An 18574-nucleotide genomic window follows, 5' to 3' on the forward strand; every position below is an offset into this window, starting at 1 on the left:
GAGATTGGTCGGCAGTTTTGTCGTGTGTAATTGAAAAATAGGCCAGGCGTCACGCTTCTGTGAATCAAGCTTGCGTGAACCATGCTTGGTGCGCGCTACCCTGAGCGCCGATTACAGGAGAGTGAGTCCCGGTGATCTTGTAGGGTAGCAAATGTCGCAAGCAAGCATACGGGTTACTCTTCATCCAGCTCCCTGTAGCTGGAAATACGTAGTCGACACAAAGCATTTGCAAGTTGGCAAATATGTACTACCACGACATGTGGGCAGTGCACGAGCGAATGGACCTAGAATTTTCGCTCTTTGGAGCTGTTTGCTGTTATCCGTAGCTGCCGCAGCATTGAAGATACCAAGAAGAAGCTTAACGGCTCTTTTCACCATCCTTTGTAGGCCGCCATGTTTGACACACACGGGCCGGATGCCTGTCTTGATAAACCCCACATGGGCCGCTTTAACATGGGCGCCAGCTAGCACGGATACCTGCTCCATTCTCCTCGATCCCTTGAAGCTGGCCTTATTAGCTGCCTCGAGTGAGCATCGTCGCCGTGCTCATGTTTTTCAGTAGATGCAATTCACGCAGAGCAATTTCCGCCGAAAAGGAATATTGGTCGCGCCAAGATTCCTCTCGGTATGATGATATTGTTGGTGCCTGCGAACCTCATCCATCGCCAAGTTACTGTCTGGACTTTTTGTGCGCAATGCCAATTCCACAAAACTGATCGCCATGTCTCAAACTAAGGATCAAAATAATCAGGGCGCGATTGACTGCCCTCCTCCCCTGCTTTTGCGAGCAAACTCTTGTCGAGTGCTGGTCACATTGGCCCGTTCTAAGCCATGTCTCACTCGGAATGCTTTTGTTGATGCCTAGCGGCAAGACATGATGGCTTGATGTGCCTTGCGCCTGTTTTTGCTTGTTTTTCTTTGCAATTTGCGCATTCCTCGCCCTCCGATCTTCCTCTTCTATGACGGGCGGTGCTCCTTCTGCAAATATCAACAAGCCCTCTCCCCTCCCCCCCCCTTTGGACAGATGCTGGCTGCGAAAACTGCAAGGCTCTGTTGAAACGAGGTCAGGACCAAACACATTACAACTCCTGTTGGCAACGACTACTTGAAGCTATACGTGCACCTCGCGCTCTCATCCCGTCAGACAAGCGACGCCTCTCGACATGAAGACGACGACTCTGTTTGCGACGTTGGCCCTGGCAACAGGCTATTGCGCTGCGCAATGGAGTCCTTCTTCTAGCTCTGCCGGCGCGAGCCAAGGATTCTCTCTTCGGCAGATACGCAACGAGAACTTTAAAGGGATAGACCCTACCGATGCCCTTTTGCGCGTCTACTCGCGATACGCGAAGTTTGTCCCAAATCACATCCAGAACCTCCTCGACGAGCGGCCTGCGCTTGGGAACAAATTCCACACTTTATATTCCGGTGAGAGCGGCACTTGTAGAATGCACCCTTGTATCCTGGCAGCTGGCTAACAGGCAACGTTGCTAAGCAGATCCCGACGCCGTGTCTGCTCAAGCGGTTCCCGCGCCAGCCGATTCCGAGTACGTGCTTCCAGTAGACTTGGGCACGCCACCCCAAACTCTTCCACTAAATCTGGATACCGGTTCTGCAGACCTGTAAGAGGAATCCCTTCACCCCCCCCCCCCCCCCCCCTTGCCGTTCGCGCCTCAGGAAAGTGGCGGCACAAGCTGACGCTCAGTGATAGCTGGGTATTCTTCACAGGCAGCCCTCAGCAGGAGCTCAAGGGCCAGAAACTCTACCGTCCCGAAAACTCAAGGACTAGTAGATCGCTCCCCGGCGAGCACTGGAAAATCAAGTATGGAGACAATTCAACCGCCGGCGGCTCCGTCTACGTCGATCGCGCGGCTATTGGCCCGCTGGGCTTTGACAAGCAGGCGATCCAAGTTGCCGAGACTGTCTCGGTCGAAATCGCGAGCGACAGCTTCTTCTCCGGAATCCTCGGCATGGCGAGCAGCTCCGCAAACACAGTCAGTCCTACCAGGCAATCGACCTTTCTGGACAACATCAAATCCTCTCTCGCTGAGCAGGTCTTCACGGCCAACCTGCAAAAGGGAATACCTGGGAATTACAACTTTGGTTACATCAACAAGTCCGAGTACATTGGCGACATCGCCTACACCCCCATCGATACTAATGCTCCATACTGGAAGATTCGGTTGTCTGGCTACCAACTTGGGCAGGACTCGTTTCAGAGCGAAGGGATTGTTGGCATCGTCGACACGGGAACAACTCTCATGATGTTCCCTCAGCACGTCGTCGACGAGTACTACGGCAAGCTGCCTGGCTCCTACTTTGAGAAGCAGACAGGTACCATGATGTTCCCTTGCAATTTGACCCTGCCGGACTTTGTGTTTGGTGTCGGCGACTACCGCGGCCACATCCCTGGCCACTACCTCAACTACATGCAGAGGGATGAAAGGTACTGCTACGGTGGCCTGCAATCGGCCGCCAACCTCCCTTTCTGTGTTTTTGGTGACATTCTTCTGAAAGCGCAATTTGTCGTTTTTGACCGCGCCAACCTGTCGGTCGGCTTCGCCAACAAGAAGACCATTCCTGCCCCGAGAAGATGAGCTGTTTGACAAATTCGTGTTTGGCAAAGGTTGGCATAGGTTGGCATAGGTTGGGAGTTGGATGGGCTTGCTAGATGGGGAAAGCCGGTAACATTTTATACCTAAATACATTTCATCTCTGTATTCTAAGCCTTTCTTGTCCCTCCTTTGCAAACAGGGCCCATGTCGACTCTCGATTCATAGCAGCCTTAACTCCGACGTAATGTCTTCGGCCTACACTGTTTTGGCGTGTGCAAGCTAGGCTAATTAGTAATCTACAAAGGGCGGAGTTTGGCACTTGAATCCTTCGCCTACACAACTCTGACAAAGGCTACATCATTCTCCTATATTCAAGATTTTGGCCTTCAATATGCTTCACACAATCTTGGTACTGGGTGCTGGTGAGCTCGGTGTCGCCGTGCTTCAGGCGTTGGCCAGCCACCCCAAACGGTCGTCGACCAGACTCGTCGTGCTTCTCCGCCAGGCTACCCTGGATTCAAGACAAGGTGAAAAAGCAGACAAAATCGCTCATCTCGAGAGTCTCGGGATCGGATTTGAAGCAGGAGACGTTTCTAGTGCTTCTGTGGATGAACTGGCGCTCATCTTCGGGAGATATGATACAGTGGTCAGTTGTACAGGAATGGAGCTCCCCTCCGGCACTCAGACCAAGCTCGCCAAGGCGGCAATTCAGGGACGGGTGAAGCGGTATTTTCCCTGGCAGTTTGGGATGGATTACGACAAGATTGGGCAGGGCAGCTCGCAGGATCTTTTTGACGAGCAGCTCGCCGTGCGCCGCCTGCTGCGCGAACAGTCCGGGATCGAGTGGGTGATTGTCTCGACGGGCTTGTTCATGAGCTTCCTGTTCCTTGCCGCGTTTGGCGTCGTCGACCTGGACAAGCGCGTGGTGCGCGGCCTCGGCAGCTGGGAGAACCGAATCACCCTGACGACGCCGCAGGACATTGGGCGCGTCACGGCCGACGTGATGCTCGACCCGCGAGGCATCAAGAACCAGGTCGTGCTCGCGGCCGGCGACACGCTGTCGTACCAGCAAGTCTCCAACCTCGTCGACGCGCACTACGGCGGCGAGGCGTTTACCAAGGAGCTCTGGACCTTGGACGCCCTGGCGAGGCAGCTGCGGGAGGAGCCCAGCAGCGTCATGGTCAAGTACAGAGAGACATTCGCGCACGGCGTCGGCGTGGCGTGGGGGCTGGAGGAGACGGTAAACTATGAAAGGAATATGAGCATGACGGACGCAAAAACATATTTACGGCAAGTGGTGGGTAATGGGGAATAGCGCGACATCGATCCTATATCAGAAAAATTGGAAAGGGCTGGGCCTACTACTGGTAACCGCCGAGTGGATGCTTGATGTAGAAGATGAATCTACACAGCAGTAACAAGTGCGCTTCTTCTTTTGCTCAAAACTCAGTCGTTTCCTAACATATAACGACTTATACTACTTGAGAGTTGATGGTGCGAAAAGACGCAAACACAGCTTTCGGGTACTCGGTACTCGGTACAGTATGGGATGTTACTGAGTATACGATGTATACCATAAAAGTAGAAAATTTTACCTGTGAGCATCAGAGAAATAGTGCGCCAGAAGATGGCTAGCACTACCAAGTAAGCAGTTGGAAGGGAGAGTGGGATGCAATAGCACAAGTATACATCATGTTTATTTGTCACGGTGATACTTCCATTCTTCACAGCTCAGGGAGGATGCATGCTAGTAATTGGTCGTTGCAGGGCTCTGATTGTAGCCTTTTCTGCACGTGGGACATGACGAGTCGCGATTGTTTCCAACAACCCTGTGCTAGCCAGCACTAGTTGGTCCCATTTCGAACAGCATGAAAAGGGGCACAGGTTTTATACAACAACGGTATAACTTTGAAGCGATGCCTGGACCACTAAAAATGGATGGGATGGTCTGTGCCTGACATCGGGCCGTTGCCTTAGCAGGGAGCATGTATACGTAAGAGTTTCACCATCTGAGCTTCGGTTGCCTATCGTTCGAGCGGTTATCGGGAAACAAGGCGACCGGCAACTGATCCTATATATGATAGGGCTGCCCCACAACGCCTAATTATAAAACTATAAACCTGCAGGCTGCAACTTGTGAGTGGCGCAACCCTTTGGTCGAGGTACAGGCACAACGACAGCTGACAGAGTCCAAGACGAGAGTATTCGACCAATAGTTTCAAAATGGCCCTCTTGAACCAGCCACCGGAATTGCTTCTTCTTATTGCGAGCTTCGTGTCTTCATACAGCGATTTGAGCAACCTTTGCAAAAGTTGCACGCTCCTTCACACACAACTGACCAACTACTTATACCAAAAAAACCATAGCCAAGGAGAATGTTCAGCACTTCGCTGGGCAGCACTAAATGGCGTACCGGGAACCTTCCGACGAGCTTTTAAGTCGGGAATCAGTCTTAATGACCGCGACGCGGCTACTCTTCTTCATCAAGCGGCTGAGTCTGACAGCGTAGACATCATTCAGCTGCTGCTAGAAAGCGGCGTTCCCGTCGACACGCGTTCGGAGGGGACTGATTCAACTGCGCTTCATGCTGCTTTACAATCATGGAGCTGGGACGCTGCCAAGTGTCTGCTCCGGGCAGGTGCCGCAGTAAATGCCGAGGACTATGAGCAAGTTCGACCATTGCATATCCAGGCAGTCATCGTTCCAGTTGAGTTAACCCGCATGATGGTGGAACTTGGCGCCGACCCCACGGCACGGAACAGCGACGGATGGAGTTGCGCTGCCATGCATGCATTTCACGGTCGCGCTGCCACTCTCACCATTCTACTTGATGCCGGGGCAGATGTGAATGATCAATCATCGGGAAGCCCACTGATTGGATTGGCCGCCGCGAGCGGGAAACGAGACGCATTTCAGTTACTACTTGATCGCGGAGCAGACTTGTCACTAAAAAATAGCGAAATGCTGACCGTGTTCCACACGTGCATCGAAAGGGAGAAATTCGACCTGGCTGAAATACTCCTGGAGGGTGGCACCGACGTGGATCTTGTCGACGACAACGACGTGACTGCATTATATGCGGCTATTGAACGAGACAGTCAGAGACAATTCGAGTTTCTCCTATCGCATGGTGCAAACATTTCGAAACGTTGCAATTCTCAGACTCCCCTTCAGTGTGCAGTCAGGGCCGGTCGTCAGAAAATTGTCAAAGTCTTGCTCGACAGAGGCGCCACCGTTGCTGCCTGCAAAGACGATCACCAATCACCACTGAGCATCGCTGTTGAGGAGGGCCATGTCGGGATCGCTCGTCTTCTTCTTGCGCGTGGGGCGGATTCCAATCTTACCAATGATTGCTGCACTATGTTGCAGATGGCGCACCGAGCGGATTCCCTTGCTACTTTCAGGCTCTTATTAGAGAATGGCGTCGATGTGGACCGAGCTGGCTGCGATGGCTATTCGCCCCTTTACACAGCTGCATGGCACGGCAAACTTGAAATCGTTACACTCTTGACGGAGCACGGAGCGGACATCAACAATGGAGGCTCCGGAGATTGGTCACCCGTCCAGGCGGCAGTTGAAAATGGCCACTTGCCGATTCTGGAGTACCTTGTGCAGAGAGGCGCGAACACGGATACAGAAGCTGTTGGACAGAAGTCTAGTCTTGTCATGATTGCAAGTGCTGGCGGAAAACTCGAAGTTGTAAAGTGGCTGCTTGCGAATACGAGTCTAAGAGTTGACGACGTAGACGCCTTTGGACGAACAGCTCTACACTACGCTGCTAGGACCGGAAGAGTGCCTGTGATGGAAACTCTTGCAACCACTTACCCAGATATTCTGAGCGCTCGGGACCTCACGGGGGCGACTGCTTTCATGTTGGCGGCACGAAATGGCCATACTGCGGCTCTACAGTCTCTTCTGCGCGCCGTTGGCACCAGCGTTCTCGCCGACAGGGATGATGGTGATCATTCGCCAATCTACTGGGCAAAGAGATGCCGCGAGACCGTTGCGGCTGAGACCTTGTCCAACTGCGCGCTCGAATCCGACCTGGAGCTGCCGGCCGATGCTTTCTCGGAAGAGGAGGATGACTGCAGAGTCCAGATCAACGCAAAAGGCTGCTACTGTGATATATGCGGTTGCCATTCAACGGCCCCGCCCAATATCGAAGCGTTCGAATGCCACGAATGCTTTCCTGGCGAGGAGGCTTTCGTTGTGATTTGTGGGATATGCGCTCGCGACAGAGGCAAATGCCTCGAGGTAGGCCACGACTGGAAAAAGCATGTCTGCGAATGCATAGACGAGGAAGATGCCGAGTCGGAAGAGGAAAATTCGAGCGAGGAAGGTTCTGATGATGAATGGGACGACGAAGATGAAGACGGCTCAGTCGCTCTGGAGGACGAGGTCGAAGACGAGAGTGACCAAGGCTCATCTAGTGAATCGTAAGAGAGGGCCGAGAGCCAGAATGAACAGCTTCACGAGTGGGTTGGCAGCCTAGTTCAGATTGACAGTGACACGCACCACCGACTTGTCATTATTTTTCTCGCCTTCTCTGGTCCTTTTTGCACCATTGAATTCATCAACCAGTGTGCCAATAGTAGTGTCATACTACAGCCAGGGGACTACGAGCCATGCAATGGCTGTTAGACTTGTCATGGGGATCGGGGAGCAGTCTTTCTGCCTGGCTAGCGATAGGCGGCGGATCGATTCCTTCACAAGAAAAACTTTACAAATAGACGATAGTAGATTGACTACTAGACTAAAGAGTTGCTGCTTTGATACGGAGAGAGCCCAGAAAACACATAAACTGGAGTTCCCCGTCTCTACTTTTTGCTAGCAACAGAGCTGAGAAAGAATTCAGATTTGTCGCAAATTATTCTCCTATAACACATAGCGACTGCAAGGACGTTAGCTGAAAATTCAAGCCTGAAAGTATAGCGACGTACAATTTCAAGTTTTGCCGATCGGTCAAGTCGAGCTGGTTTCTGTAGACAACCTGTCTTGATGAGCTGCCATTCTCATTGACTATTTCAATAACTTCATGATCCTCGACGGGGGTTTCCCGCTCAATCTTGTCGCGACGCGTATTCTCCTGCTGGAGGTAGACGCGGAGCACCGCGACGATGACTGCGGGAATAACCGCGGCAATGATGAGGAGAATGATCCAGGTCGGGCGGTAACGCGGCTTCCATTGTGGACGGAAAAGCTGGGGTGAAATGATGTTACCTAAGCCGTACGCAGCATGATACAAGGCAATGACGGTCGTCTTTTTGGTGTGACCGGCAGAGGCGTTAGCCGCCCAGATCATGACCACAGCATATGGCACACCCGTAGCTGAACGGATCCAAATGCCGGTGATGAGCCCCCAGCGATTGTGAGATGGCAGACTTAGCAAGAGAATACTTGAAAGGGCGGTGGGTATGTATGCAAAAAGGGAAATCCACGCGCGAGAATTCTTGGTGCGATACAGAACGATCGCTGCGAGCGCGAGCAAACTAAAGTTCATGACGCCAAGGACAGCTCCCAGCAGCGTCGTCTCCAAGACTGTGAAGCCGAATGAGTTGATGAGTAGAGAATATTGATTTGTGACTCCGTTGGCCATCTCTTGCGTGAGGGCATGCCCCGTGAAGAGCCAAGTCTTTGGATCCTTGATGGCTTCGACAAATTGTGTCCTCTTGAAGTGCTTCTGCTCGATACCGGAGTGGTTCTCTTTGATCCGAAGGATGGCCTTGGCACGCTCCTCGAGTGTCATAAACCTTGCGTACAAGGGACTGTCCGGAAGAAGTAGGAAAACGAATGCACCAAAGATGATGGTGACCACCCCGCAGACAACTATAGAGTCTGTTACCAAGACGGTTCGCGTAAAAAAAAAAGGCCTCCCGAGCAGCCCGGATAACTTACACATTAGCCACTGCCACGACGCAAAGTGAGCGGTGTGGATGTGCAAAACGCCATACGACAGTAGTCCAGAAGTAACCGGGCTCGAGTTTCCGATTGACCACATGATCGGCATCAGCACCGCCTGCTCTTGGTATGTAAAGAACATGGACATGATGAGAAGGAACGAGGGCACGATGCAGGCCTCGCATAGCCCCAAGAGGAAGCGTACAACAAAGAGCGAGGAAAAGTTCTTGCAAGGGATATGAAGTAGGGTGATGCCGCCCCTTTGATTCTTCATATGTGAGTGATCCGGTCAACCAGCGTATTGGACGAGCTGTCCGATGCAAGCATGGCAAAAGAAACATACCAGACTACCAGATTACCCGCGAGCCATTTAGCAACAGGGAACCTCTGCAACGCCCAGTTCTGCGGAAATTCTGCAATCATGTATCCAAAGTAAAAAATTGACGACAGCCAATTATACTGGTTGGCGCTGAGGTGCGCGTCTTTTAGAATCCCCAGAATTGCAGAGCTTCCGAGCTGTAGGTATCGTCCCAGTTAGACTTTTCCCGGCAAGGGGCTCTGGGGGCTCCGGGGGGGACGTACCGTTTGCTTATCCAGATACATTAAATGGTATCCGATGCATAGAAACGGCAAGATGCGCCATAGCAGCTTGTTGCGGATTTGGATGGCCTCCTCCGGTGTTGGATCCGCAACCTTGACCTCGCTGAAGAGCTTGTAGCTCTCGTCGGCGTACCGGCCTGGAAGTTTCGGCGCATCTGTGGCGGCAGTATAATCGCTTCGCGAGCTGGCCAGCGGCACAGTCCTGACTTTATGAGTTGTGTCTTGAACGAGTATTTTACCCATTATATGCTGGTATGCCAATGATGCCCAGGCTGTGGCTACATCCGATAAAAAGTGGTCGACTATGCAATACGCCTTGTTTCGCTTCGAGGTATTCGATCCTGGGTATACACACTATTCAAAATCAAATGCGTTAGCTTGAATCATCACGGGAATAAAGTAGTCCCTGGTGACGGCCAGTCTAGAATTCTGTCGGTTGGTCCAAGTCGCGCGGTGTGGCCTGAAACCATGGGGCGTATGTATAATGTCCCTGATCTTCCAGAATTAATAGAATTAATAGTTGTCCACGACCCGCTGCGGCATGTCAAGTTCTTGGCTTGGCAGCCCGGTGAGAGACTATTTTTACCCATGTATATGGCCAGAGCCCTGTCAAAATGTCTCTGTTGGCTGTCGGAACTTCGTCTGTTGCTGGCTGCCTCACGTCATAATTGTATTGTTGACGTGATGGGGATTTCCTTACCCCAGTATGTGCTCGGTTGCCTCGTAGAGTACTACAGCGATAGGCATATATCTCGGTCTCCGAAATACGATGAAATCCAACACCTTTGTCTTTGCTATCTTCCTGCGATGCGTTCTATTCTGCCACTTTTCAAATCTTACTTTGGCAGCCTTGCGCGAAACTGATGAGGGGTGGCTAACTAACTAGTATATGAGGTAACAAGGTAGCATTCCGGCGGTCGGGGAGCCTTGTCTCACGCCCAACAAATACTAGAAGGACCTGTTTCTTACGCCACCTCCAACTCTATCCCGTTACACGCTGCCTTTGATCAAAGATGACAGAAAATGGTCAGCCAATTCGGGTTCTTATTGCTGGTGCGGGAATAGGTGGTCTGGCGACAGCCATCTCGCTCGCTCGCATATCCAGAATACCAAACCTCGACATTCAGATCTACGAGCAAGCTCCGGAGCTGCTCGAAATCGGGGCAAGCATTGCTCTTAGCCCAAATGTAGGCATCGTTATTGCCTTTTGATCATAGAGTAGAGTAGAGTAACTTACCCAAAAACAGGGCATGCGGACACTGGAGCGGTTGGGAGTACACGAAGCCCTGGCCGATGATCTTGGCTTCCGAGGTCCAAGCGGAATTCCTCAAATTTTTCGGTATAGATCAAATGACGATTGCTTTACAGATAGTTTTCGTGTTGACTAGAAATAGGCACTGGAAGTCGAACCAAGTCCTTTCCGTGGACACACATACTAATGTGACTGATTCTCGCCACCAGACGACCAGATTCCATCGTGGCCATCTGCATGCCGTGCTACTCTCTCATGTGCCAAGATCCTCTATTCATCTCAATAAGCGAGTCATACGTGCCGCGGCGACCGAGAGCGAAGCGGCGCTGTTCTTCGAGGATGGCACGGAGGCTCATGGCGACATCTTAATTGCCGCCGACGGCATACGATCAGTTCGTTACAGCATGGTGACCATTCTCAAGATGAATACTTATATCAGTGCAGAAAGTCAGACAGGCTTTTCTCCCGGATCATCGCCTCAGGTTCACTGGGAAGGTGTTCTTCCGGTCGACATTCAATGCATCCTTGGTGGAAGATGAAATACCCGACTTACCATTCGATGCTGTTCACTGGGTAAGCCAGATACTATGATTTCCTAGCAAAACATATACTAAAAGAACACGCAAACTCAGTGGGGTCCACACGATAATTTTTTTGCCTCTAAGCTTGGCAAAGGTCAATACACTACTGTTGGTGCCTACGCAGATTCACGAAATGGCGAGGAGATGGACAAGGCAATCACCTGGAATCAGGCTGGTGACGTCAATTTTTTCAGAGAAAGGTTCAAAAATTGGAACCCAGTAGTCAAACGTCTTGCAGAGCTGACTCCGGACGTGCGATTATTCCCCAACTACGCCGGGCCGTCCCTGTCTACTTGGCTACCTGCGCCTCGTGTTGCTCTGCTTGGAGACGCGGCACATACACATGGTGGTGCCTTTGCAGCCGGGGGATCTTTGGCCCTGGATGACGCGCTGGCGCTCGGCCTGGCACTCAGATACGTATTCGAGTCCAGACCAGAAGTTGCGGCTCTGCAGCTTGCCGAGATTCAGCATGCTTTAACACTATACGACAGAACGAGACAACCACATGCTGCGAAGCTGCTAAGTATCATTCACAATGCTCCGCAGAAAACTCAGTCACCAGACGACAATGAAGAAGCAGATGATGAGAGTCTAATCATGCGACTGAAAAGCAGGCCGGATCTCACTTGGCTATCCGAGCATGATGTGGAGGCTGCATTTGCCAAGACGGTCCGGGAACTGCAGCAGATTCATCAAAATCATCAACCGAAGGGACCAATAGGAATGGCATCGCAGTATGAAAGTAAACTTTGAATAGAGTGGCTTTATTTTCTGACTGCACGCTGCCTTTACTTTTGCACTGTGCAGCCTGTCATTGCGCCACCGTCCAGTCTTGTCTAACAAGTTTCAAGTTGAGCAAGTGCTTTCTCGGAGAAAGAACTTGTGCAATTGCTTATTTAACTCATGTATGAGTCAACTCAATCTTGCTCAAGCAGCTGTAGCCCCACATGTATTGCAGAAAGGCTTGTCGTCAGACTGTACAGACTCGGGCACTGCCGAGTTGCATCACACAGCCTTGTTTGTAGCGCCATGATCTCGCAGCGCGGGGGCTTTGCCCAAGTTCTCAGTCTACTATATATCGGCAGCTCATCACTGTCGAGGAATGTCAAGAGACTGCAGGCCCCATTTGCATCTTTCATAGAATCGCACCATGGACTCCGGCAAATACAGGAGCCCTCCTCAGCCCCCTCCTCTTTTCAATGGCACAGCCCAGGCGGTACTCGCCACCATTAATGGCATTCTTGATCGGCATCGAGCGGTTCTCAACAAAATAGTCGAGGAAGTGACCCCCGCTACCGCTACATTTGACACGGTGATGAAACCAATTCTCCAAAGTGAGAACGACGCCGACAAAGTAAAGTGGGTGAATGGATTTTATCAGCTTGCATCTCCCGACCCTACGCTTAGGAAAGCCTCTCGCGAGGTTGAGGAACTCATTGATGAGTTTGACATTGAATGCAATACACGCGAAGACCTCTTTGCCCTCGTCGATGCCGCGTACGCCACCCGGCACAGCCAGGGGCTGGATGCAGAAAGCCTTCACCTTCTTGAGAAAGAATGGCAGAGAAATGTTCAGAATGGCCTTTTACTACCCACTGGCCCTGATCGTGAACGCTTCAAGGAGGCTCAAAAAGAGATAAGCAGTCTCTGTCTGCTTGCACAGAAGGTTCTCGACGAAGACACTGACGGTGTGTGGTTTCGACCCGAAGATCTTGAGGGAATCCCTGAGGATAGCCTTGAGATCGGTACATTAGAGCAGGGCTCGGGTGAAAATGAAGGTAGAGTCAAGGTCACATTCAAATACGACCACTTGATCCCTCTTTACACATACGCGATACACGAGGCTACAAGAAAGACATATATGCTGGCGGTGGTCAATAGAGTAAGTCCAGACCACACCCTATGACGACGAGTTTCGTTGCTAATATTCCCCTCAGGCTAATGTGAATGCTCCGCTGTTCCAGAAGATTATAGAATTGCGCGACGAAGCCGCGAGACTAGTTGGATTCAGGAGCCATGCTGAGTTTAAAATCAGCGTTCGTATGGCAAAGACTCCTGCAAGAGTTAACACCATGCTCCAGAATATTAGGGCCTTAACGGAAGAGGGCGTTAAAGATGATATTGCTACTCTTCTTGACTATAAAAAGAAAGACTGCGAGGGGCGGGGTGCCCCATTCGACGGAAAGCTATACTTTTGGGACAAGCTCTTCTACAGCCGTGTACGGCGCATGGAAGAGTTCAATGTTGACGAGGTAGCAGCGTCACAGTACTTTCCCGCAGAACCGACTTTCAACGCTATGCTCGATATCTTCGCAGAGCTGTTCGGCTTTGTCTTTATGCAGCTGGACGAAGCTGCGCGCGCGAGAATCAGCCCAACAGGAAAGTCAGAGGATATTGCCTGGCATCCCGATGCCATCATATACAGTGTCTGGAATGATGACGAGGCAGGTGGCGGATTCTGTGGCTACCTGTACCTCGATTTGCAATCACGCGATAACAAGTACAGCCACGACGCGTGCTTCACCCTCCAGTCGGGCTTCACGAACGAGGATGGCAGTGATTTCTACCCGTCGACGGTACTGCTTTGCAACCTTCCCAAGCCTAGCTCCACCAAGCCGGCGCTCCTCAAGCACGACGACGTGGTGACCATCTTCCACGAGCTCGGCCATGCGATCCACACGCTGGCCGCCAAATCTACATTTGCACGGGCGCGAGACGTGGAGGGCGACTTCTTGGAGGCGCCGTCGCAGATGCTCGAGAACTGGTGCTGGACGCCGAGCGTGCTCAGACGGCTCTCCGGCCGCTGGGACACGGGCGAGCCGATCCCAGACGAAATGATTGCCGGGCTGCTGGCAGCGAAGAACATGAACGCAGCGCTGTCGGCGAGGGACAGCATCCACACCGCGCTCTTCGACATGGCCGTTCACTCTGGCGAGTCGCAGGAGCACGTCAAGGCGATCAACTGCTGCAGATTATGGAACGAGCTGAGGACGGAGCTCACTGGGCTCCACGGCCCTGAGGAGATGGGAATGTGGGTGAAAAGCGCGTGATTGCCGAACCGCACAAGGCTCCAGTGACTAACACTGTACTTACAGGGAATGGGGTCATGGGTATTTAACCATTGACCATTTCATTACAGGCTATGATGCCGGTTATTACGGGTACCTCTTTTCAGAGGTCTTCTCGGCAGACATGTTTCACTCGGCGTTCAAGCAAGATCCGATGAGTAAAGCTCAGGGTCGGCGGTACCGCCACACCGTCCTGGAACGCGGCGGCACGATGGATGAACTAGAGTACCTGTCCGATTTTCTTGGTCGCGAGCCGAACCCAAAGGCCTTCTTCGTAGACAGGGGTCTCGCATGATTGCCACCTGCACCAAACTCTAATGATGGCTTAATACGGGCGCTGGCGGAGGGAGACCTCAACTTGTCAATAACACTTTTTCAAACAGGCCACGTTATTCTATATTAGTGAACATGAAAGCGCTCAGGTGACAGCGGTATTGGATTACAGGCTTGGTCCACATATGTACTTTGCCAGGAGGAAACGCACCAAATTGTGCCAAGCTATCTATCGAGAGCCTATGCCTGGCCCCAAAAGGTTGGTCCAAGAGGTCCCATTCTATCAGATGAGCCTTTTCCCACAGAGCATCTCATTTCTGCTCTGAGACCTCTCCTGCAGAGCGCTCACCACCTGCGTTGATTGGTTGTTACCCAACCCATCACATGTTGAGTAGTGCTGAATACACCATGTGCGCGTCTGCCGGTGGCTTAAAGTACCAGTACGCCATTATTTCTAGCTGCATGACAGGGGGCATGACGGAATGAAGTTCAGGTCCATCAAATTCGTTTCTACTCTAGTTTAGTTCACCGACATCTGTTCGTTGCTGCTACGCCTCTCCCTGCACGCCGCCTCTCACTTGTCAACTTTTTTTTTTCTTTTTTTCCTTGTCGGGACCAGCGCTATGTGCTCAACTTTATCATCGATACAGTAACCACGTTGGCCTATAAGACGTTGAGCATGCACGGGCGAACCGTGAGTTCAGCCCACTACGGCCCCTGCCAGGACGGGAAGCGGCCTCTTCTGGCCAGAGATTGGCTGCAAGGGTATAGCGCCACCGTGCGGGGAAACTAAGAGCTGCAAGTCAGAAGAAGAAAACACGGTGGAGAGAACAGAGAGAGAGTTTCCTGATCCAGGATCAACTTGCAGAGAAATCGGACTCTGGCTGACAAGCCACACACGGCAAGGGAGGCGGCCTGTGCCGGCGAGACTTGGACGACTTGTTAGACAACTCGAGAAACTACTGAGACTCATGCGACACGGTGATGACTGATGCGCAGAATGTTCTAATATCATACCAGCTCCATGCCAACTAAACCCGGTGAGTTTGAGCCATGCGCCAACTGTCAACGCTCCAACCACAACAGAGCTTCCACCATCTGCTAGTTAGTCGGCGCCGCAGAATCTGAGAGCGATGATTCTGTCGTCTGACGGACCCGACTCGGCGTCACTTGATGCCCGCCCCCAAAGTCCCGCCCATGATGAGACGTTCAGGTGGCGCCCTCGCCCGTTCTAGCGTGCACCAGTCACGCTCCAGGAACCGTCTGGCATTCCATGCTGACCACGCCCCTGGAACGGCTATTTGCCCGCCATGAACCTGCAGGGTTCCGTAAATTTCATGGTTGCAATGGCGCGCACGCATTGGCACTTCTGGCTCTCATCTGCCAAATTCTGGGCAGCTATCCCGCCCGTTCATGCGGCCCTGTCAGCCCCGTGGTTGCTTGGTGGTCTTTTATAGAGCTGCGGCCCTTCGTGCGCACGAAGAGGAATCCCGTCTCCTTGGCCATGTGATGCTTTGGGATCCTATCTACGTAGCTATATATATATATATATATATACAGCTCATGAGGACCAATCTCTCGTTTTGTGGCTTCGCTGTTTCTGCTAGATTACAGATTCGATCAAGCACATCACCACCATGAGAAACCTCGCGCTATCCGCGCTTGTCGCCAGCCTTTGCAGCTTCGTGCTCGTCAGTGGCCAAGACCTTTCTGTCAGGGACAACAGCTGCAGGAAAGAGGACAGGACCTACAGTACAGAAGTGCCTCGAGCCGGTAGCTACCAGCCATGGGGACTCATTCCCTTCGGCAAGGTGGGCTTCCCGGCCAAGCAGTACATCACCATTGTCAACCTCACGCCTCACCGCTTTGTCTTGGATAAGGGGGCAACCCATTCATACCAGATGGACATTTTCGACTGGGATGACATTCCTCAAGGCCGCTCGCGGCAAAATATCGCCAAGTACACCTCCAAAGCTGGCAAAAATCACGTCGACGACAACGGCGAAGCGTACTATTCCATCCAGGGAACCAACAAGAGGTTCATGGTTCGCGCAACCACTCACATTCCCGACGACTACCCGCGTCGGACAGTTTTTGACTTGAGCGCCATGGGCCTCGGACAGCGTGAATATTCCGATCCTGGAAAGGAGTCTCCGGTGACGCTTGTAATCACCGGTAGTGATACATACGGCTTCACAGCATCACTACGCCACGGCCCTGGCAACTGGATGAAAGGCATTTACGACGTGATCAAGGATCGTCAGGTCCAGCACCTGTTTCTACCTGGTACGCATGATGCGGGAATGAGCCGAATCAGCGACAATCTAGCCTCTCTTGGCTCTTCTCCCAACACACAGACTCAGGGCCTCACAATCTACGATCAGCTGCGTACTGGATCACGTCTCTTTGATCTCCGTGTAGGAACTGTCCACAATACGACGGATACCAGCGAGTATGGATACTGGATACTCCATGTCAACAATGAGAAGGCCGATGTTGCTATTGGCAACTCTGGAGAGGCCCTTGACGAAGTCATTCGAGAAGTCAACCAGTTCACCGCGGAGAATCCTGGAGAGATTGTCTTCTTCAGAGTTCGGTACTTGATTGGTATCCGCAACATCCCAAGCTTCGGCCCGATCTACTGGACAGCTGATATGGTCAACGAGTTCTTTGGCAAGCTCAGAGGTGTCAACAACCGCTGCGGTAATCTTGACCCGAATACCAAATTCAACAAGCAAAAGGCTTCCTACTTCATGGACCAGAACGGAGGCCAAGGCTGTGTCTTATTTTTGCTCGACACTGGAAATTTAAAGGATGACGTCCCTCACGATTCAATCGCAGACGGCATTTACAGGACGGAAATGCTAGAGGTTTGGGATAACTGGTCCAATCTAGCCGACACCGAAAAGGTTGCCAACGATCAGACAACAAAATGGAAGACGGTCGGCCGATCCGGAGATTTCAACAACGATCAGTTCCTCATCGGCCAGTGGATCGTCAGTGCTGACCCGTTCACGACCACGGCCCTCACGATTGAGCAGATAGCCATTCAACCCACAAACCCGGCCCTGTACTGGATGGGCTTGAACAACATGAGCCCCGAGACTTTCCCGACTGTTGCGCTAGTCGATTACATTGGCATTGTTGTCGATGGCCGTCACTCTTGGGATCAGCTCAGCGCCGAGATGTACACTTTGGCTATCGGAATGAACCTATACATGATTAGCGAAAACTGCGACATTAACAAGCAGCGGTCGCCGCTCCTGCCCAGAGAGGGAGCATCCATGCTCAGCGTACAATCTAGTTGCAAGCCAAAGCCAGGGGAAACCATACCCACGTGGAATGGTATCATATTCGAGAATGGAACCGTTGTCGACGAGCCTGCCAATGACACTCACCCTGGTCGTGTACCAGTTCTGAAGAGTGGCACAGTCTTCCTCAACGGAACAATCGTGGCTCAAGATACAGTCAACCCACTATTCTGAGCATTTCAGAGGTTTTTCAATGAGATACATTCTCATCTTTTTGTGTAAATAGACAACTATGGCGGGCCATAGCCAATGAAATAGGATTGCATATATACCCTCTAAACTATCTACGCTTGTGTAGCTCTATGCCTGCTGGTATCTTGTCTCTATATAAACAGCGTCGATATCGCTATTTTTTTCTCAAGTGAAATCCGCCAAGGTGTGGCTCCTTTTCGTATGTGCCGTGGCTCCTCTGTCTCGCCAAAGCTTGCCGAGGCAGGGTCATTATCTAGGCACGCCCAGCTGACGAAGTACGTTGCAGAGTCCTTGTTCTGTCCAATTGTCAATATCCGCTTGCGATGAGACAGCTATGTATCCGAGCATCCCCATTGCATTTGCCCCTGCTTCCGCTCTTACGGAAGGTCGACGACGCGGAATCACAACAATCCATCTTGTAGTCATGATGACGTTATGAGAGCAGGCAGCTCCCGGGAATTCGTCTGCCTCGTACCCTTGGCATGTTGCTATAGCCGAGGTAGCTTGCTTCAACAGGCTGTGATAGGCATCGACAACTTTGTCAACTGATGCAAAACTGGAATCTGAGCATCGGTGGTAAGCCCACTGAAAAGGAACACTCGGCTCTGCACCGTCCTCTGAGTCTAGGAAAGATGCAAATATGCCGGATGGGGTTGGTATTAGTTGCATATGCTTATGCAGCCTGCTATATCCTGCCCCTTTCCCGCAATTGAAAAAGATGGCGAATTTGTCATTGCCGCGGCTGGAGAGCAGAGCCCAAGCAGCAGTCAGATCCGATCTGTTGAGCGGTTCATACTGGCGCTGGTAGCCATCCTTGGTCAAAAGCAAGTAATGTGGTCGCGCATAG

At 51.8% G+C, this 18574-nt stretch overlaps 6 protein-coding genes across 6 annotated transcripts; 5 read left to right on the forward strand and 1 right to left on the reverse strand.

The window, feature by feature from the left end:
- Positions 1 to 1163: 1163 nt before the first annotated feature.
- Positions 1164 to 2594, forward strand: V2A60_005548 (aspartic peptidase domain-containing protein; the record flags this gene model as incomplete). Its single annotated transcript, XM_083256858.1, has 3 exons — positions 1164 to 1425; positions 1496 to 1619; positions 1709 to 2594. The coding sequence occupies 3 exons, from the start codon at positions 1164 to 1166 to the stop codon at positions 2592 to 2594; spliced, it is 1272 nt and encodes a 423-aa protein (XP_083112984.1).
- A 349-nt stretch (positions 2595 to 2943) lies between these two features.
- On the forward strand, positions 2944 to 6992 carry V2A60_005549 (uncharacterized protein; the record flags this gene model as incomplete). The annotated part of the gene is made up of 2 exons (XM_083256859.1): positions 2944 to 3792; positions 4992 to 6992. The coding sequence occupies 2 exons, from the start codon at positions 2944 to 2946 to the stop codon at positions 6990 to 6992; spliced, it is 2850 nt and encodes a 949-aa protein (XP_083112985.1).
- A 435-nt stretch (positions 6993 to 7427) lies between these two features.
- V2A60_005550 (uncharacterized protein) lies at positions 7428 to 9293 on the reverse strand (the record flags this gene model as incomplete). Its single annotated transcript, XM_083256860.1, has 5 exons — positions 7428 to 7443; positions 7493 to 8378; positions 8448 to 8710; positions 8794 to 8966; positions 9033 to 9293. 5 exons carry the CDS (start codon positions 9291 to 9293, stop codon positions 7428 to 7430), a joined length of 1599 nt encoding a protein of 532 aa, XP_083112986.1.
- Positions 9294 to 10063: 770 nt separating this feature from the next.
- V2A60_005551 (uncharacterized protein) lies at positions 10064 to 11636 on the forward strand (the record flags this gene model as incomplete). The annotated part of the gene is made up of 5 exons (XM_083256861.1): positions 10064 to 10237; positions 10298 to 10389; positions 10445 to 10694; positions 10747 to 10875; positions 10935 to 11636. The coding sequence occupies 5 exons, from the start codon at positions 10064 to 10066 to the stop codon at positions 11634 to 11636; spliced, it is 1347 nt and encodes a 448-aa protein (XP_083112987.1).
- Positions 11637 to 12033: 397 nt separating this feature from the next.
- On the forward strand, positions 12034 to 14246 carry V2A60_005552 (M3 family metallopeptidase; the record flags this gene model as incomplete). The annotated part of the gene is made up of 3 exons (XM_083256862.1): positions 12034 to 12765; positions 12821 to 13914; positions 13979 to 14246. 3 exons carry the CDS (start codon positions 12034 to 12036, stop codon positions 14244 to 14246), a joined length of 2094 nt encoding a protein of 697 aa, XP_083112988.1.
- Positions 14247 to 15861: 1615 nt separating this feature from the next.
- Positions 15862 to 17709, forward strand: V2A60_005553 (phosphatidylinositol-specific phospholipase C domain-containing protein; the record flags this gene model as incomplete). Its single annotated transcript, XM_083256863.1, has 1 exon — positions 15862 to 17709. The coding sequence occupies one exon, from the start codon at positions 15862 to 15864 to the stop codon at positions 17707 to 17709; it is 1848 nt and encodes a 615-aa protein (XP_083112989.1).
- Between the last annotated feature and the right edge of the window lie 865 nt (positions 17710 to 18574).

The sequence above is a fragment of the Cordyceps javanica genome, chromosome 3, assembly GCF_051103115.1.
Source record: "Cordyceps javanica chromosome 3, complete sequence".
In the NCBI taxonomy this organism is placed as follows: domain Eukaryota; kingdom Fungi; phylum Ascomycota; class Sordariomycetes; order Hypocreales; family Cordycipitaceae; genus Cordyceps; species Cordyceps javanica.